General features: G+C 47.6%; 1 protein-coding gene across 2 annotated transcripts in view; it reads right to left on the bottom strand.

Annotated features, from left to right (window-relative positions):
* Nucleotides 1–21226, bottom strand: part of PTPRT (protein tyrosine phosphatase receptor type T) — a 1065023-nt gene that overhangs the window by 58786 nt on the left and 985011 nt on the right. For both annotated transcript variants that reach the window (XM_029221736.1, XM_029221738.1), the window contains one exon: nt 9382–9469. In XM_029221736.1, coding sequence (XP_029077569.1) covers nt 9382–9469 — 88 coding nt within the window. The remainder of the gene's footprint in view (nt 1–9381; nt 9470–21226) is intronic.

Here is a 21226-nt window from a genome sequence, read left to right as displayed (position 1 = left end):
ACAGGGCCTTTGCACATGAAAGGAACGCCCTCAACCCCATAAGGCTGGCAGCATCTCATTCTTCAGCTCAATCTTCCTCCCTCAGGAAGCCTTCTATGATCTCTCCACCCCAGGCTCTAACAGCTCCCTGTACTTGTCTTCAGGGCTCTTAGAGCAGTTTTATTTCTGCGACGATCTGACCCATGGCTCTCCTTCGCGCCCTATTTAAGAACGGGCACCCTATTTACTGAACTCCTCTATAGTGTATGGCACATAGTAAGTGCTCAATAATTATCTGTTCAATATATGAATTCGTATTTGTGTCTGAAAGGCTGAGAACCAGAAAGGAGCCGGTCCCTTGCTTTTAGCCATACAATTGATTTTCGGTAACCTGGCTTGGGACCCAGGTTCTTTCCTCTACACAAGGCTGGCATAGTGTGCCTGGATCCTGGGCTCAAATTCTTCCTCGCCTCATAGCTGACCCCTCACCCCACCTGCAGACCCAAGACTGGCAGCCAATCATTGCCTTCGGCACGCGAGAGGGAGGGCTTGGGAAGGCTCTGAAAGCAGACCTGAGGTGTGTCACTAACTCTATCACCCGGAGTGGATGATGTACCTTCCCGAGCCTCAGTTTACCCAATGACAACATCAAAATCCTCTCCACCTTTGCAGACTTGTTGCAAGGATGAAAAGCAGTTAGATATGAAGGCACCTGGTGTATTGTAAGAAATCAATACAAATGTGTAAATTCAGTTTTATTGTAATTCTAGACCAGTGGTTTTCAAAATATAGTTCCTTGGCCAATAGCATCAATGACATCTGGGAACCTGTTAGAAATGCAGATACTGGAGTCCCAGCCCAGACCCACTGAATCCGAAACTCTGGGGTGGAGCCCAGCAATCTGTATTTTAACAAGCCCTCCAGGAGATTCTGATGCACACTCAGGTTTCAATGTACAGACCATTTGATGTTCAGTTATTTAGCACAGGGGGTGCCTTGGCTATTCAATGTCTTGGGAAAGACCAAAAGGTTTTACTGGAATTAGGCCGTGAGACTAGAGACTCACCTGTGCTGGGTGTAAGGAACAGAAATTTATCTTTGTGGAGTGCATAAGATGCTCCAGGCACCATTCTAGAAGCCTATGGATGCTATGCCATTTGATTCTCATCATAACCCATTTTGTGGCTGAGAAAATCAAGGCTCCAAGCAGTTTAACAACTTAGAAGGTGTAAGGCTGACACCTTCCTTGTAGAGTAGTGGGGTCCCTACCTCTCTGGGAACCCCAAGACGCACTGCCGCTACACCCCTCCATGCCGGTTCTGACTCTGACACTGTGTCCCATCCCACTGTGTGTCCCACCCCCCATCCCTGGCCAGGGGAGAGGATTCAGTGTCCTCCCATGCGCAGGTCTAACTCTCAAAGCAAACCACAGTTCCTCCTCCCTCCTCCATCATCAGAGGTAACCCATTAAGTCAGTCTTCTCAAGTCACATCCACTTAGAGAATCACTTCAGAGAGGTGGGGCGGGGAAGACAATATCATTTGGATACAGGATGTACTTTCCTCCTGTCTTCTGGGCACTGAGGAAGGTAAAGAAAAGGTGCAGTTTTTCAGAGAAAAGAGATTTGACTCATTACAATGAATTGTGGAGCTGAAAAATCATTTCCTAGAAGTACTGGAAATGTTAAGGGCATCATGTTGCACGAGTGGAGACCAAGGATGCAGGTAATCCTGCCGAGACTGCCCAGGTACCCCACTGAAGCTAAAGGTCTCCTCATTCAATCTTGATTGAATTACCATTACCAAGGTAGCAGGTGGCCTGGGTATGACAGAGAAACAGCCCGACATTCTGTGCGTCTCCTTGTGCTGCCAGTTCCCTGCTGGCTGAGGATGGGCTGCTCCATTCTGCAGGGCCCCGTGAGGAGCTGCTCCAACAGATGAAAGTTTTGGGGCCACAGAGGGGACTTAAGCGTAGAGGCGCAGAGCACTGAGAGAAGTTAGGGGGACAGTGGCCCAGCTGATGAATCTGTGGATTCGTCCTAAGCAGGACGTCCAGCCCACACCCCACTATGGGGACTTTCTGAAGAAAGAGAGGAAGGTTTCCGATCTGGATTCCTTCCGAAGCAGAAACTGAGACGAGGACTGAAGTGCAAGGACTTGCTTTGGGAGATGATCCCGGGAAACACCGGAAGGGGAATGGGAAGTAAGAGGCAGAAAGGAAGGAAACCAGTGAGGGTTGTGTCATCAAGCTGGGGCTTACTTTCTTACTTTCTCCTGCTACTCCAGGAGAGAGTGTGAATACAAACCTCCAAGTTATTCCGCCTCAGCGGGGAGGGACCTGGGGTACTTACACCCGCACCCCCATCCGTCACAGATTTAAGAGCTGCTCCTGGGGACATTTAATTTCTCAGCAGTCCCGGCAAGCAGGCAGAGAGGGCTCCAGTGACCGGAACAAGTTCTCTGACAAACAAGGCCACTGAAGGATTCTGCACCAGGATCGCTCTGGAAGGCCCAGGCAGGAGCCACCCTCGGAGACGGCCAAGGAGAAGGGGGAGCTGGGAACACTGAACAAAGCACCCATTTTGACATCCAGTACGGTCTCCCCAGAAATCAGCAGAGAAACAGCTCTGAGAAGAAGCCCCTGAGCTTGATCTGAATCTGAGTTCCTCCCTGGAAGTGAAAACAGCCTCTCTGAAGAGTTCATCCTGATCTCCTGCTCTGAGGTCGGAGTCCTCAGCGCACGCTGCCCCAAGAGCACAGATATGGCTAGATGCAGAGGGACTCCTTGGTAGGGAGCTCGTGGCATCTGGGCAGCAAGAGCCCGGAGCTCTGGTCCTGGCTGTCCTGCAGACTCTGCGTGGCCGTGGGCAGGGCTCTACATCTCTGGACCATTGTTCCTTGCCTGTGAACTCAAAGAGGCTAGACTTAGTGTCATCTAGGTTTAAAAGGCTACACAACCAGGTTCAGAGTCAATATTTATTCATCTTAATTTGCACTCTTTGCACTGAAAGGTGTGAACCTGAGTGTCAGAGAGATGAAGTGACCTTGTTGAAGGTCATGCATGAGGTAAAGGGCAGAACTGAGACTAGCACCTGGGTCTGCTGGACCCCATGCCCAGTTCTCCAATGCACCTGAGCCCAGTGGCTTGTCTTAAATTAGGGGGTTAGAAGTCTCAGAAAATGAAAATGTCCTGGGTCTCTTGTTTGCCCTTCAGCCTTCCGCACCTGCCTCTCTAAACTGGAAGCTGATCCCTGTGGATAAGATCAGAGGTTTGTACGCTCAACCTTGCTAATCATCAGGGAAATGCCAATCAAAACCACAGTGTAATATCACCTCATGCCCGTAAGAATGGCTATCATCAAAAAGACCACAAGCAACAAATATTGGCAAGGATGTGGAGAAAAGCGAACCCTTGTACCCTGTTGGTGGGAATATAAATTGGTGCAGCCACTGTGGAAAAACAGTACGGAAGTTCCCCAAAAACTAAAAATAGAACTACCAGGTGATCCAGCAATTCCACTCCTGGGTATTTATCCAAAGAAAATGAAAACAGTAATTTGAAAAGATATACACACCCCAATGTTCGTAGCAGCATTATTTACAATAGCCAAGATATGAAAGCAACCCAAGTGTCTATCAAGAGATGAATGGATAAAGAAGATGTGGTATATATACACGAGGGAATATTATTCAGCTGTAAAAAAGGATGAAATTTTGCCATTTTCAATAGCATGGATGGACCTGGAGGGTATCATGCTTAGTGAAATAAGTCAGAGAGAGAAAGACAAATACTATATATTATCACTGAGGAATCTAAAAAATAAGACAAATGATTATAACAAAACAGAAACAGACTCGCATAGAGAACAAACTAGTGGTTACCAGTGGGGAGAGGGAAGGGGGAGAGACAAGATAGGGGTAGGGGATTAGGAGGTACAAACTACTATGTATAAAATAAATAAGATACAAGGACATATTGTACAGCACAGAGAATACAGCCAATATTTTATAATAACTTTAAATGGAGTATAATCCAAAAAAATTATTGAATCACTACGCTGTACACCTGAAACTTATGTAACATTGTAAAGCAACTTTTCTTTAATAAAAAGAAAAAAAAGGTGAGAGGTTCGTAAACCTGAGAGTGCATCAGTGTCACTGGTGGGCTTTTTAGAACAGAGATTGCTGGGTGCCACCCCCAGAATGTCTGCTTTGACAGGTCTAGATGGGACACCAAAATGAGCATTTCTAGCAAGTTCTCAGGTGTTCCTGCTCCAGGGACCACACTTTGAGAACCACTGGACTCTGTCTACAGATTCCCTTGTCCTCTGGCTCTGGCTGGGTTCAGCCACTGGAAAGCACTGGCAGAAGACTGGATTAAGTGGGGAGTGCCATCGAGGTACTTATTCCTTCAGCTCCCTTTTTTGGGGTCACCATGGGCTGGCTGCAAGGCCACTAAAGGTCACACCTCTGACCAGGTCCTCTTTCTCTGGGTCCTGGGAACCTCTTCTTACTGAACCCTCTGCGGCCTAGGCATGGCATTTAGCCCCAGGGTGCCACACTACTCCCTGCAGTCTCCCACAGCTAGCTCACATTTTCATTAAAGAAAAAAGTCACTTGATTAAATTATCCTCAAATCACGCTATCTGAAGGTCCCACCTATTTCCTGCTGGGACCCCGACAGATGCCAGAAGGGAAGCCTCATTTGATAAAATCTGCACCCCTGAGGTCACTTCCTCTCCTCTGTGTAATTTCCTTCCAGTCAAGGAAGCCCCCTCTGCAACTTCCACATGGGCAACGCTTGGCATTCTTGAAATTTCCCCTTGTCCACCATACATACCCCAAGGCTACTTAAGAGTAAAGAACTCTTTGTTCTGTTCTCCCCATTCATTTCCTTTCACTTCCTTTCTTTTCTACTCCCTGGAAAACCCACTGTCTCTACTGCTAAATTCTAAACAGAACCGTTTGGAAGAAAGGGCTTATTTAGCCAAGGTTTCTCTTTCATTGTTTCATTGGCAGACTGTGCCCTCCCTCCTTCTCCTCCCCTTTCATCTTCTCTGTTCTCCCTGGCCTGGGCCTTTGTCCTCCACTCCAGCCTCCTAGTGCCCTGGGTTCCTTAAGATGCCAATCACACCCGCTTTTCTTTTTGCACCAAGAATATTTCTATTTATCAAGCCAGTGCCCACGACTTTGCCTCCGGGAGGGAAACGTACAAGGGCAGGAACACTTTCCAATCCTCGGGGCTGTTTCTCTGTTCCCTTCTTCATTTCAATTCCAGGACCGTTTTTTTTCTTCCTTGGTTCCCCTTTATGCCTTGCACTGCTCTTGGATGCACTGGTTACCCGGTCCAGCCACAATTCGCTACAGAATTACTGACCCGTACACTAGAAAGGAGATCCAGGTTTCTTTAAACCCACCAAGACGGTATCATCAGGTGTCTGAATTTCCTCTGCCTCTGTTTGGGTTTCCCCGGAAGTAGATACAAGATGAGGATTCCAGGGCAAGCAGTTCACATAGGAAGAGAAGAGGACACCAAGAGGAAAGGGGGAGGGGAGTGAGACAGCCAAGAGAAGGCAGCCCAGGAAGGGTGGGCAACTGCAGCCCACTCCCCATGGAAGCTCTGGAGAAAGGTGTAGAACACACAACCCAGTGAAGGCGAGGAAGAGCAGCTGGGCTATTTCATGGTGTAGGGAGAGACAGCTTTGTGCCTGGGCAGAGCATCCTGCCCCAGCTTTGGAGAAGGTCCTCAGGGAAAAAGATGCAGACAGGGCAGGACTGGGGGGAACCAGTGAGGCCCCAGGGCACACACTTTAAGGAGGGGCTTGCTCTCAGGGTCAGGCAGGTGCAGGGTCAACAGGTGAGCCTGAGCAGACCCTGGAATGCTGGGTGCGTCGCCTGCCTCACCCTAGTCCCGGGCCTGGGTGCCAGCAGGAGTTACTGCACAAGGAGGCGGCGGAGCCGTGGGGTGTGGATGGGACACGGACAGCACCCTCTGCTCCCTGTGATGCAGTCTAATCCCTTTCATTGTTCTCCTTGCTGCCTGGAATCCTGCCTTCTCAGATGTGGCTCCTGAGGGGGATACGACTATCCTCCTCTCTCCCTCCTTTGTCCCATCTCTCCACCCTCTTCCTTCAGGCTCAGAATGTCTTCCTTGATCGACTATCACTGTTCCTAGAGTCATCCTGATTCAGGCTTCCTCCATCCATCCCTTCTGGGTGCTCTCTATTTTTGGGGGGAAGCCAGAAGGGAGAGACCCATGGCTCAAGCCCTTTGGGGCCTTGCAGGGAGTCCGTGCATTCCAACATTCAGTCCTGTCTACTGAGCAGCAGCCATAAGCCAGGTCTGGGGACACAGAAGTGCAAGAGAGCCCTAGCTCTGTTGTTGCAGGACACCTATTCTGGTGAGGAGATCAGGCAGCCAGCAGACAGTCATGCAAAGGCTCTCAGATCACGGTAGTGATGAGAACTAAGGAGAAGGCATGCCTTGTGCTCTCGGAGTGAATAATGGGGTTCTGGCCAAATTATAATGGTCAGAAGAATTCCCTGAGGAAGTGATACCTGAGCTAAGATCTGAAGAATAAGTAGAACTTAGCAGAGCAAAGAGAGGAGGGACGGGCATGTTGATAGAAAAGAGAATGTGCAAAGGCCCTGTGTCACGGATGAGCGTGTAAAGTTCAAGGTACTGAAAGGCCGGTGGGGCTTAACCGAGGAGACTGTGGTGGAGAGGACACAGCGTGAAATGCAATGGAGAGAGGGCTGAGGGCCTTTGGAAAAGAAGGGCTCAACATTGAAGGAAGCCATTTGAAGGGTTTTCGGTAGGACAGTGACATGTTTCAATTCATATTTTGAGGAGGTCCCTCTGGCTTCTGTTAGAGATCAAATAGGATACATTTGGGGGCCAAAGTAGATATGGAACAACCAGGAAGAAGGTGGGCAGAGGCCAGGTGAGATCTGATGATGGCTTGGGCACGGATGCTGAGCGCAAAGGGTGGGCAGTGGGACGTCCAGAAAGATACAGAGGCTTTCGTCCTGGGCTCCTCAGGCTCTGGACCAGATACCTGGCCCAGCCTGGATGCCCTTGTCTCTCGAGGGACAGGGTCTCTTTACTGTGCTCTAATTGTTTATTTTTTCTATCATTATTTTCTCTTATGCTATTGCATCATTGTACCCATTGTACAGAGAGAAGACTAAGGCTCACAGCGAGTACACAAGGTCTTACAGCCTATAATTCAGTGGATCCCATCTGAACTCACCATCTGATATGGGGAACAGACAAGTGGCCAGGTGTTTGAGGGCACTAGTACACGATGGTGCTCAAGCAGAGGATGGCCAGAGCAACCAGAACCTGTACCTGGAATGCGAGTTCCCTGGCAGCAGACTGAGTGTCCCAGTGCCCAGCACGGGGCCTGGCTCAGAGGAGGCCCACACATCGTAGGTCTTCATACACATTTCCTGACTGTTTGAACGTCTCTTTCCAACACTACATTTGCAAGAAATCTTTTCTTTTCTTTCTTTTTTTTTTTTTTTAAGAAATCTTGCTGTCTGCATTACTCTCTTCCAAGAGACAAATTATAAATGTTTTTCTGATTAGTTCTCCTATTCATAGCCGATTTCTAAATCAGCACAGGAAACAGCTAAGCTAAAACTTCTGCCTCTTTTTTCCTTTACAAGCCGCCTGTATCTTACGCTTTCTTCCTCTAAGCTTTTTCTTAGGCAATGTCTAGACAGTTACAGAAAACAAAACAAAACACTGAACTGTGCTAGAAATAATTTGTTATTCAGGATTTTTTTTTTTTTTTGGCTGAACTGGGTTACTCTGAGAACTGAGACCAAGGGATACCTCGTACCCAACTGGTGAGATGTCAAATGGTCCAGGTTGGCTGTGCCATGGCAGACAGGGGCTGTTGTTGACACCTGTTCTAATCAGAGTATGTGCTTGCCATTTTGTATGAGGTAAGTTTGTCCTCTGTATTTATGTTGTGTAGAAGGCTGTGCACACCAGTATTTGGCAATGATCATACTTGTGTGTGAACTGTGTGTGGTGTGTAGTTCTATGGCAGTCTCTCTCTCCCTCTCCTCCCACCACTGAATATCATGCAGGGTCCCACACAAGTACTGTCACTGCCCTTGTTCAGGCCCCCTCGTCCCTTGCTAGGACTCTTACAGTAGCCTAAGTGGTCCCTCTGCCTCCAGCCTCTCTCAATCAAATCCACCTTCCCAATAAGCTGTCCTGGTGATCCTTCCAAAACAGACATCAGATTATGCTTCCCTGCCCCAACCTGGCTTATTCCACATCCCCACATGGGTATTCAGTGAATTTCGCTTAAAATAAGGAGGATGGTGTATCCACACTGCTCATCGGTGACCCTGAGAAAGTAACTCTATGGTTATGAGTAATGGTGCCAGGTACTGTGCCAAGGGTTTTACGAACCTTTTTTCAACCATCCTATCTTCATTCTTTTCCTCACTTTAAAGGCGAGAAAACTGAAGCTCAGAGAGGTCAGGTCGCCTGCCCAGGGCCCCACAGCTGGGATAGGAGCCCAGGCAGTCTGACTCCAGAGCGCTCGAGCTACTCTGTGCCACTGCTTTCATCAAATCACACACCAGGGGGCGCTTCCAGGAACGCTAGAGCACACTGCTGAGCAAAAGGCAATGTTCTTCCACGCCTCCCCCCAGGTCCACACAAAGCAAGCTTTCTGCTGCAGGCCCAGGGCCCCCAAACACCCGTGCCGACATAGGCCCTGAGTGGCAGGCACTCACCGCAGGGCCCTGCCCCAGCCAGCAGTGGGGTCTGGCAGGAGTCGCGATGCCCTACACTCTACCTCTTGTGTGAAGAGGGTAACCTTGGGCTCCCCTGAGCCCTGAGCTGGCCCAAACCCTCAGCTGCAAGCCAGAGTTCCTGGCTCCTTCTGAGCGCCCATCCTTGCTTGGGACTCGACCTCCTTGGAATAGCATCATCTCTCACCTAGGTGTTCTCAGCCCCTCCTTCACGGGCTGGACCTTGCTCTCCACCCCCAAGATGCTGCCATGATGGGTTTTTGCAGAGGGGGCCTGCTGGGAACACCCTTGTGGCTGGGCTTCCTCCCCGACCTGAAGAATTCTTGAGCGGGCAAGATCCAAGCTTCAGAGGTTTCCTGCATCTACTGTGCCAGCTCACTTTGCCCGTGTATGCCCGCCCAATGCCCGCCCAGCTCCCCGCCTGCCACCTCTGGCTGAGATCAGCCATGCTCTGTCATCCAGGCCAGGGATGGCAGGGAGGCTGAGACAGAGCTCCATGCTTAGCATGTGGACCCAAATCTGGAAACATCAAGGATTATTTGGTAACAAATTCCAGATAAATAATAGTGATAGCTTATTTTCATCTGTGTTCCCAAAGCCTGGAGCCCTCCCAGAAGGTCACCTACAGGATATGATGTTGCCGTATCGATTCTTGTTGCGGTTTTCATCCTCTTTGGCTGTATCCCACGAGGCTGTCTGCCCCTCCGGTAAGGCCTAGAAAGAAAGGACAGAGTGATTAGAATGGCTTGAGATAGGAGCTTTATCTGGGTGTCCACGGGGAAAACGAGACCCACTGTGATGGGTCACATAGTGCAAAAGACTGTGTGTTCTTGGATGGAGCCTGGGGAGAACACAGACTTGTCTCCTCCCTGGCTTATTCACCTGTTCAGGGACTCAAATGTTACTGATGTCTTTCGTGTGTCATGAGCTCAAATCTGTTGCAGTATGGGAGTCATTTGTTCATTCGTTCACTTGACGGATATTTGAATCCCTAATATGTGTTTGGTGCTATTCTAGGTACTTGGGATACAGAGAAATAGACAAAGCCCCCTTGAGCTTTCAGTCAACTGGGAGATGCAGCAAACGAACAAGCAAACATATATAATTTTAAATAGTGTAAAATTCTGTGAAGAGAATAAAGCAGGGTAGAGGTATAGTTATCGTGCATGAGAATTATTTTGGATTGCACAGTCTGGGAGGGCTTCTCTGAGGAGGTAACATTTAAGCTAATTCCTTCATGATGTGAAAAAGCTGGTCATGCCAAGAAAAGTGGGAAGTGTTTTCCAGGCAGAGAGGACAGTGGAGGCAAAGGTGGTAACCGAGTGACCATGTTCAAGGATGAGGTGGGGAAGGCAGTGACAAAAGCATCTGGAGAGGCAGGGAGAGTTCAGGCTTTGTGGTCATTGGTAACGAGTTGGGTATTATTCCAGGTGTGATAGGAAACCATTTGAGGGTTTTGAGCAGGGCAGTTAGCTAATTTGATTTATATTTTACAAAGCACATTCTGGCTCATGTATGGAATAGAGACTCCAGGAGGCCCAGGGAGGAAGCAGGGAGATCAGTTAGGAAGTTGTTACAATAGTCCTGCCAAGAGATGATGGTACCTGGGACCAAGATGGTACAGTAGATGTGGTGGGAAGTGATTACTTTTAGGATGTTCAGTTGAATATTGCAGATTTTGGTTCTCCCCCAGAAGCAGCCTCAGCAACAAGGATTCTAGTATGAGATTTGCGATCCTAAGGAGCTCATGGGTGGGAGAGTGGGAAAAGTCAGACAATCGAGGGAAGAATGCCAATAAATACAGGGTACATCAACGAACAAATAACCACTGCGCCTGAGGCTTAATCCCATGGGCCCATCTCATGGCTCAGAGTTGTTCTCCCAGAGGAAGAAGGGAGTTGGGGTATTTATCCCCCAGGTCCCATCCATCACTGATTGAGGACAACTCTTAGGAAATCCCTTGGCACTTCTGTCATGCTCTGTAGACAAGGTGTGCATACTCTTTTGTCTTAAGGAAGCACTCAGGCAAAAAGTCTCAAGTGCTTGCAGGAGGCAGGCACTGGGCGGGCACACACGGGCAAAGTGAGTGTGGAGGGGATGTGGGCAGGGCACCAACACATCTACTACAGACGAGGACTATGAAGGAAAGAGAAGGATGGAGGCTGACTGGTTAAAGAACGGAGTGGAGGGTCGCATCTTTTATTGAGATGGAGAAGAAACAGATGGGGGAGAAACAGGTCTGGGGAAGCACGAATTAAATGTTGTGTTCTGGGTACATAAAGTATTGAATACTTAGAACCATGTATAGCACTTGCGTCTAAACATGTTCAAAACAGTAAAAGAACAGGAGCAGCAGCCATGTTTGAGATGACTAGTCAACTTTCAAGCTGAGATACTGAGCCGGAAGTTGGACACAGAGGTTCAGAGCCAGAGTTAGAAGGAAGGAAGAGATGGGACTCATCAGTTTAAGAGAAGACAGACGAGTGGACAACCATGTGACATGATCTAACAGTTATGAGCCAAGTGTTATGGAAACACTGGGGAGGGTGCAGCCACCTATCTCACAGAGAAGGAAGAGGGGCATTTCAGGGAGTGGGAACAGCTTTAGAAAAGCTGCAGGAGCATGAATGTCAGACCACACCTTGACTACTGCCCCTACCCTGTCTCTGGTAGAACAGGCTGGATGCCCTGCTCACGGCCCCTGCACTACTTCTGAGACTGAATTTGCTACCTCTTCAGGAGCAAATAGCTACTCCTGTCAGCAGTGCAGGGGAGAGGAGCTTCCCGTCATCTTAATACACCAGACTTGACTGTGCCCACCTATTTCTTAGCAGGTCTACATCCTAAGCGAGGAGAAGTCTGAAACCTGATGGGTCAGAAATTCAGCCATTCAGTGGGCAATGTTTTATGGGCAGGCAGGACCACTGTCTATTCAAAGCCCAGACCATGCGTGATTCCCCCTTTCTTGCTTCCAGTCTCCCACGTCTCTTCCAAGCCAGCCTGGGTGGGTCTTCTTCTAGAGCAGGAGTTGGCAACCTTTTTCTGGAGTGGGTCAGATAACAGGCAGCATGGGCTTGGTAAGCCACGCAGTCTCTGTTCCAAGTACTCATACTCAACTCCACCGTTGTAGAGAGAACACAGTCCTAGACACAATGCAAACACATGGGCATGTCTGTGCTCCACTGAAAATTGATTTACAAAAAACAAGTGTTGGGCTGGATTTAGCCTGTGGCTGTAGTTTGCTGACCTTTTCTCTAGAAGCATGACCATGATCCTCCTCTGTGCAGTGGTTGGGTAGATAGAATGGGTGCCCATTCTGCTACCTAGCCATACGAGATTGAATGAAGATGGGGTGAGAGGTCCTTGCCTAGGCTAAGCCATGTTCCCTAACTTAGTTTTGCCCAGGGTTTTACACTGGGGTAACAGAGTGCCTTCCCAGCAATTACTTGATCAGAATGTGGTTCTTTTTGTGTCAGAAACCCTTAGACTGGTACCCCGGAGGAAAGGCAAAACAGGTTCTAGGCTCTGCCCTAAATCTGAGTGTGGAAAAGTGCTATGGAGATAGGAGTGTGCTCGTTCTGCAAATGGACAGCTTGTCTCTCCTCTTTCCCCCCCCAATCCTGTATTCACTCATTATAATTGACCGTCACCCTGCATCCCTCTTGCCACCAGTGCAGACCATCTGCAGACCCCAAATGGTTCGTGCTTTGGCGTGGAACTCTTAGAACCCAGATTCCAGCCCTTGGCCTCATCGTCTCACCCGAGCCAGGTAGCTCCAGCTCTTTCAGGCAACTTGCCAGGCCTATATACTCCGGGTTCTCTGCAGGGGTGGGGAGTGCTTGTCTCAGCGGTAGCATTAGACTTCTTGATGTTTAAGCTGACATTCTGGGGATGGATTTCTACCTGAAACCCTCTGTAATAAAAGCCACTATTCATCTAATATCCACCTAAAGTGCTATGAAACCGAGAATAGCACCCTCTGAATGTTTTCATACTCATTTTTTGGGCAAAAAGGATCTGCTGGCTACTCATTATGTGCCAGGATTCAGGTTACACACACAGTTAGATTAAGGTCTTGTAATGGCTGAACACTCGAATTGTCTGGGGAAGCTTTAAAACTCCCAGGCCCTACCCCAGACCATTAAATCAGGGTCTAATCAGGCATCAGCAGTATTTAAAGCTCCCCAGGTGATTCTAATGTGCAGCCATGATTCTTGCAAATAGTGAATTTACCTGGAGAAATACTTTCCCACAGGTCTCCTCTTGCTTTGGATTTGTCCCCTCCAATCCATTCTCCTGTATAATCAGAGAGATCTTTCTAATATGTGAATAGGACCCAGTTACTCCCCTTGTCACTGTCACTTCAGTATAAATTCCAAACTCTTTAGTACAAGATCCTTAATGATTTCACCCCATATGCCCCTCCAGCCTCATTTCTTACCCTTAAAACAATATTTCAGTGATTAGCAACTAAACACAATGCCAGAGACAATTTCAGGTGTTACAGACTTCTGAAACTGACTATATACACAGTGTTCCCTCTGCCTGAAATTCTCTTCCACCTGAGTCTCGCTGGTAAACTCCTACATATCCTTCAAAACCCAGTTCAAGCATCTTCTCTTTTGTGAAACCTTCCTTGCTTACTTTCCCACCATCCCACTGCATCCCCAGCTAGTCAGTCACTTCTTTTATTAGCTGGACTCCTTTACATCTGATAATTTGAATGTCTTGTCTTCCAACCTGGTGATGGGCTACTCCAGGTAAAGGGTAGCATCTTATTTATGTCTGTATCTTCATAACCCAATACTGGCTTTGTATTTCATATGTGCTTGCATCACCCCTTTTGAATAAACGAATGGATGGATAGATGGAAAAAAAAATAGTGTGTGAGATGGCTTCTGTGCATACAGAGGCAAAGATCCTGGAATCTCAGAGGTGTAAGTGGCCTTGAAAATAATTTGTTTGTGCTCCCTTCCACAATGGCCTTCCAGGCAGCTGATAAGCTGATCCCTAACATCTGTTAATTGGATACCATCAAACTTGGATGCCCTTGGTGATGGAGAGCTCACTACACCAAAAAGCTTCCTGCCTCACTTTTGGACAGACCCTCTGGGCATTTCTTTGTTTACTCTGCCTCCACGTACTTCGCCTTTGCCCTGATCCAAGGGGCCCCACAGAGTATGTATGCACCCTCTGCACCACGATACTGCAGAAGTTTAATGAACGTCCCTGCCCACCCTCAGAGTCCTGGAATGGCACAGTTTGGGAGTCCTTTCAACATCCATGCTCTTCAGGATAAACCCAGTGCGAAGATATCCTTTGAAAAATCCTAGATAGTTGTGATGAGTGGCATGTCTCCGTGGGAGATCATGCAGGCTCCTGGCACAGTCTTGGGAGCCTCTGTGTCCCCCTGGTGGGGGATGAAGGAGAATGTGTTGGCCCCGGGGGCCGTGATGATGTTGACAAAGGCTGAGAGGCAACACCTCAAGCAGCCGTCCAGGAGTGAGTGGTAATGACCCCTTAGTTTGCAGACTTTGATCACATATCCATTTGCATTTTTAGGGAGCTGCAACCTAATAGGGGATAATCTCAGGAAAGAAAAAAATATGAGGGGGTACAAGTATGAAAGGGAGTCTCATCTCCGTCTTCAAAGTGAGCCAGCCGAGGGGGATTATTTTTGCATTAGTGGCTAGTTGCAGTAGATTGACCAGGGAATGGTGGCAGTCATTAGGAGCTAATCACATTCTCCTGAAACCAGCATTGCCATCTCACTATATTCATCCATTATCAATCTCCGCTTTGCTTTGCTCATTCTCTTCTCCTTAGAGTGCTGAGCTCTATTTTTACACTCTTCTCTTAGTGTGGAAATGTTTCCAACTCTTCCACAGTGTTGCTTTTCTAAGGCAGTCATTTTTCTTTTTTTTTCTTTTTTTAAGTCCTAAAAGGTGTATTGGGGGGGGTGTCTGCATCTCTGGAGGTCTGAGCTGTGGTATTCACAGAATCCTCAAAAGGCAGATCTGAAAGGATCTTTTGAGAATGTTATTGCTTCACTTTACAGATCAGCAAAGTTAGGTCTGAAAACATGAAATGACTCACCCAAGAATGCATTGTGAGCCCTTCTTCCCTGTGTCCCTTCTCCCTTCTCTCTTTCCTTCCTTTTCCAATGACCATCTGGGCGCTAGGACTACGCTAGGTCCTAGAAATAATAGCAATGAACACGGCAGACAAGATCTCATGGACTTTCTGTCCTAGTTATGGGAAGGTGCAAACAATAAACAAGATAATTATTGTTTAAAACAAGTGCTACAAAGGCAACAAACAAAGTCCTGGGAGAGACAGTGACTCTGGAAAAGGCACCGCTTTAGGGAGGGTGGCTTGGGCAGAACTCTTGGAAAAGGTGGCATTTGAGGAGGAAAAGAGCAGCCCCTGACTTCCAGGGGCTGGCCTGGCACTGCCAGCTGCACCTTGGTGTTTTCCTGTTGAACTTAAACAATTTCACAGAATGCCAACACCAGACAAAGCTCCTCTGAGACCAGGATGGAACAAGGCTAAAACTAGACCACTCTGTAGTCATATCCAAACACAAACAGGAATGTTGCCCAAGCCAAAAAAAACCAACAACAACCCACCCTCTATCCTGGCTCATGTGTGATGCTGCTCCTTGCCAATTTCAGCTGTAGCCTCAAGCCTGTTCTCCCTTCTAATAGTTAAGATTTATTAAGGTACCCAACCCTACCACTTCCTATTGGTGTCTAATCTAGAACAAAGCCTCAAATCACCTAACACAGCTCACATCCTATGAGCCCTTTCTGACACCCTCTTCCTGAGATTTCCCACAGTTCCTAAATCCAGCTTATTCAACTCCAGGTGTATTTCTACTGGTCTCCTGTTGACACATCTGAGCTGAAAAATAGATGATGAGCAGAAGCCAGCTATATGGCAAGAGCTGGGGGAAGAATGTTGCAGGATGACAATGGGTGTGGAGGCCCTGAGACGGAATGAGCTTTGTGTGTTCTAGAACTTGAAGGGAGGCTCTACAGAGCTGAGAGAATGTAAGTGATACATCATGTGGATGGGGAAGGTGTGGTGCTCAGCTGAGGTCTGTGGACCACGGCCAAGAATGAGAGTTTTATTTTAAGTCAATGGGGATGCTTTGGACATTTTTAAAAATGAGGAGGCGAAGCCAGTACCAGCATCGTGACAAGTGGCTGAGAGCACTTGTCTCTTAAACCCTCCCTGTATCCTTCTTGACAGGCTTCATAGACTTTAGGATAAGATTATCATCTGGTACCTGTCCCAGACCAACTCTTCTTATGGTCGGTAGGCATTCCACCTACCCACCCACCCACCGTCCCTCCCAGTCACGGAGCTGAGGTCCTGGAGCCAGGGGGAGCTCAGATCACCTGACCACAAGTCACAGGCTTCTTCTGACCTGTTATGCTGAGTCACAGGACTTCGCAACCTAGCCCGGTTTCCCCCCTTAATACTTCAATTTCTTGTTAGAACTGAGAATTGGCCCTGATGTCTGCTTGGCTGACTCCTCTTCCTACCTGTTGGTTTGGCCCTACTGAGATAAGAAAGTCCTTTCTGAACCTTGCCACCCTTCTTTGGACACTTTCTCTGTACCTAAGCCTCCTTGAGTTAGGCCCCAGATAGCGAGACATCAGAACACAGAGTCTCCAAGAGTAGCTCACCTCCAATCCATGGCTGAGAGTATCCTGCTCCATTTCCTTTACCTGTTCACCCACTAACCTCAGCAGATCCTGTCAGCTATGAGGCCCTCCTCACTCCCTTTGGCCTGACTATATCCCTGGAGATAATTAATTGGATATGATATGCCCTGGGGTGTAGCAAAACCAGGCCCAGGGAATGCTGACCAGGCAGTTCCTGGCTGATGCTTCAGGACACAGCCGAGGGCCTGCTTCCTCCGTGATCAGTCTGGGCTGCCAGGGTTTCTCCGTGACCCCACCCACCACCGCACTCTCCTGATGCAGGGAAGATCCCAGAGAGTCTTCACAAAGGAGGAGCCATTTTACCTGGGTCTTTCACACATCTATCTCGTCAAGAAACATCTCTTGCCGTGCATTTGAGAGGGAAAAGGCAGGGCTTTGCAAAAGGGAGACAGACTAGAGTGTTTGGATATTTTTACTGCAAATCATTTTACCACTCCAAGTCTCAATTAACTTTTTTGAAAATTAAGTCAATAATACACCCTTCAGGCTAGGTGTGGGGGAAGGATGTGACTACACAGGGGCAGCATGGGGAATTCTTTTGCCAATGGAACTCTTATGTACCCTGATTGTTTTGGTGCTTATGTGACTCCATGCATGTTAAAACTCAAAGAATTGTATACACTGCGACCCCCAAATAGATTTTGCAGCATATAAATTTAAAAATGAAAAAAATACATCCCACGTAGTTTTGCGATGATTAGTGATTACCTGAGATAATGCCTGTAGGCACCTAACCCAACGCCTGGCACATGGCAGGTGTTCAGACTCTTCCATCCCAAGGATATGCTATCCAGCCCCCTTGTTTCACCCCCAGAATTCATTCTCTGCCTCCTATCGAGCAGAAACATCCAGATTATTGTCACAAGACAAAAGAGGGGGGGCTCCTTGCACCATCCTTCCTGGTTTGCCTCAGACCAAAGGGGTTCCCGGGATGTAGAACTTTCATTTAAAACTGGGACCATCCTGGGAAACCTGGGACAACCTGGTCACAGGTAAGAAACAGTATTAAGGGAGTGAGAAGGAGTTTTATGGGCGGTTGGAAGCCTAAGGTCTGGTCTCAACTGAGGTCCATGAGCTCAGTAAGTACCCATGTTTACTGAAGGCCATGGCTAGTTGGTGGATGGCAAGGGCTACCATGGATGGCTGTACAGGCTGTGCACAACACAAGAGCACCAAATCGAAGGGAGCACCATTCATCTGGCAGGCATGACAGATTTCTGTATATATTATGAACATCTTCTGCAAGGTGATAAAGTCAAGTATCTTGAGACAGGTGTGCCTTTTGCTGTCTCACTCTAAGGTGCTGAGGTGCTGTATGAGTTAGTGGTGGCCCTGGCAGAGACCACGCTTTCAACAAATGCCCGCTTCTCTGCTGAAAAGCACACGCCTTGGGGATTATAAATGTGGACAGAGAAGGCAGGAGAGGATGACTAATGACATCTCCTCAGAGTGGCATCAGGAGAGCAAATATGACTGTGTGCCATGCCACTAAGTAGACGGTAATTTATGAGTTCTGGGGATGTTGCGTCAAACATCGGAGGGCAGCAAGATGGGGGTATTTGTCTGTGGCAGGAGTTTGGAATGAGCAGAATAGATGAGTGTCTATCTGCACCTAGAGTCACAAAGCACCCTTTAAAAGGCCCCACTGAAAGCTACGTGACCTCTTTTAAATGACAAAGTTTAGGTCAGCTGTTCTCAAACTTTGGTAGGGTTCCAGATTTTCTAGAGAATTTGGTAGAATGCAGAGGCCTGGGCCCTGTCCTGCATCCATGAGCCTGTGTCTCAATGTTCTTTACTAACTCCAGGTGGTCCTGACACATAACGCAGTTTAAGAACCACTGTTTTAGGCAGGAAGGTGATTGGAAACAGCAAATTCCTGGGGAGGACTCCCTCTGAAGACACTCTATGCACCTACAGAGACAGCCCACGATATGAGGGTCTTTCTGTGTCAGTGTCTTTCTTTAAGAAATACTGCCTTTTAAATTTCTGGATGGCACTATTTTCTTTTCAGTTTTTTAAACTGAAGTATAGTTGATTTACAAATTGTGCCAATCTCTGTGGTACAGCAAAGTGACTCTGAGTCTAAAATACGGCACAAATGAACCTATCTACAAAACAGAAACAGACTCACAGACCTACAGAACACACTTGTGGTTGCCAAGGGGGAGGGCGGAGGGAGAGGGATGGACTTGGAGGTTAGGGTTGGTAGATGCAAACTATTACATTTAGAATGGATGGGACTATTCTTTTTATTTTATTATTATTATTTTTTACCATCTCTGTTGGAGTATAATTGCTTTACAATGGTGTGTTAGTTTCTGCTGTATCACAAAGTGAATCAGCTCTACGTATACATATATCCCCACATCCCCTCCCTCTTGCATCTCCCTCCCACCCTCCCTATCCCACCCCTCTAGGTGGTCACAAAGCACCGAGCTGATCTCCCTGTGCTATGTGGCTGCTTCCCACTAGCTATCTATTTTACATTTGTTAGTGTATATATGTCCATGCCACTCTCTCACTTCGTTGATGGGACTATTCTTAACCAAAAAGTTTTTCACCAGTACTCTGCAAATCAATTAAATTAATATTTAGTATACTATGTTCCACATGCTTCAGAGAAGAGAGATGAGTAAGACGCTGGCCCTACTTCCAAGAGGCCTATAGTTTGATGGGAAAGCTCAGACTAGGGTACATCTATTCCTCCCATCTCTGAGCCTATGACCTGGGGGACCCCTGCCTCCCATTCCAGGCTACAGACTTCTGATCCTGTCCACACATTTTCTCCATCTGCATGCATGAGTTTCTGGGAGGGTGCCTCTGGGTCAACAGCTCTCCCCTAAACTTGAAGTCAGCTAGAGTTAAGGGGCAGACTGTCAAAGGCCATGATTTACCTTGTTCATTCTGTTCAGGAAAACTGTGAAAACTTCCTATTTGTCTCCCCAACTAGTTTCATTTTGATTTTTCTTTTTTATAGACAGGCATCTTTGTTTCCTGTCTAAGAGCTGGCTTGCAACATTTCAACTCTTTTATGTTTCTGAGCCCCTACACTTCTGTTTCACTCTGTCACACATGCTCTTCCTCTACCCAGCCTTCTACTTTTCTTCAGCTCAGTGCCTCATCTTTTAGAAAGCTTCTGATTGATGCTGGCAGTAATAACTGACAAAAAGCAAAAATAAACGACAAAACCCTGCATTCACCCTGGACCGCCCTTTCTCATGGGTCCACAAAGCATGTTAACTAGAGTTCCGTTATGTGATTACGTGGTGTGGTAAGACCCTGAGCTTCCTTCAAAGTAGGGCCTTTATTTTCTTTCTGTATCTTTCTAACTATCTCCAGTAAACTACACAGTGTAAGGTACTCAGTAAGTGTTTCTGGCCAAATGAAGTACCAGCATATATTATCAGCCTTCAGGAGTCCATGCTATGTAGTCAAACATGTCACAGAAGATGAAACATGGACCCAGAGATGGAAGAGTCTTGTCCAAGTCCACCCAGCGTATCAGTAGCAGATTGAGAACCACGTCTTAACTCTCACTTGAGACACTTTTCTATGGTACCACCTGAAAAATGCTCACTTGGTTGGGGAGGATTCCAATTAAACAGAAAATATTGTTTGCTGGGTTACAAACAGAATACTAAGTGGAAAAATAAAAATAAACTCAAAGGAAAGGACTCAGTTAATAGTCTCTTGTACATGAGCTCTTTCTTGCTAGGAAAACTTCCAAGTCTGAAACCACATGGTTCCTGATGTCTTTTGGCCACCTCTGGAAAAGGCCCAGTTTCTCCTTATTTTAATCCATGGTGAGTGGAATGAAATGAGCAGGCAGAGTCAAGTCTTTCTATTTTGGTCATTATGAGTTTCCAGAGTTGGAGAACAACCATGGTTTTCCCTTTCACGATTTGGGCTTCTGCCACTAATTCCCCATGCCCCTACCCAAGAATCACTCATTTGCAAATTGAGCAGCTGGGCCAGAATCTCTCAGAGATCACCTGCAGTGGCATGTTCTGGGACTCTTTTACCAACTGAGGAGAGAAAAAAATTGTGGGAGAAGCAGGAGGTCCACTCTGTCTCTGCTCAGGTGGCTCTGAGCAGAGAAGAGGGCACCTGGGAGATCCGAAGCATCCATCTCCTTGGTTACAGTCCATCGGGAGGCTGCCTGCCCACCATCACTTAGATGACTAAGAGAAAGATGGCAACACTGGCCTCACCCCACACAAGCCATGCACATGGCGTGTCTGCCCAGAGCTGGAAAATGAACAAATGTTTGCTCTTCATTAGGCTGCATCATATTCCTCACAGTTGGTCCTTGTTGCCTTAAATAATCTTAATGGAGCTGTAGTAACCAATACCTTCTGGTTTCCCTACTGGGCTTGTTCTATTCATTATGATGACAGGCTGCCTGGATTGGACTGGATTAACATGCTTCTCTTCCTTCTCTCCATCACAAAGTCACCTCACCCTATTGCCCCACATCCTTCCCAAACTTGATACTCATCTGACCACGACAGTGTCTGGCGTTCTAGGACTCACAGACAATCCCACTCTCCAGCCAACATCTGTTAGCATCTGATGGCATGCTTAGGATTTTTGGTTTGTAACTGGGGAAGGTGCCCCCCACCTTTGGGCTGGGGGAGGTAGGAGGGGGAGGAGGGAACACTCTGCAGTCCAGGATCACGTGAAGAAGCCCCTTGACTCTAATGTGACTGTGGTCCAATAGCAGGGCAGATGTGTGGTG

This window comes from Monodon monoceros, unplaced genomic scaffold (assembly GCF_005190385.1).
Source record: "Monodon monoceros isolate NGI ecotype Baffin Bay Population unplaced genomic scaffold, NGI_Narwhal_1 Super_Scaffold_13, whole genome shotgun sequence".
Lineage (NCBI taxonomy): Eukaryota > Metazoa > Chordata > Mammalia > Artiodactyla > Monodontidae > Monodon > Monodon monoceros.
This window is presented reverse-complemented; position numbering and strand designations above follow the sequence as displayed.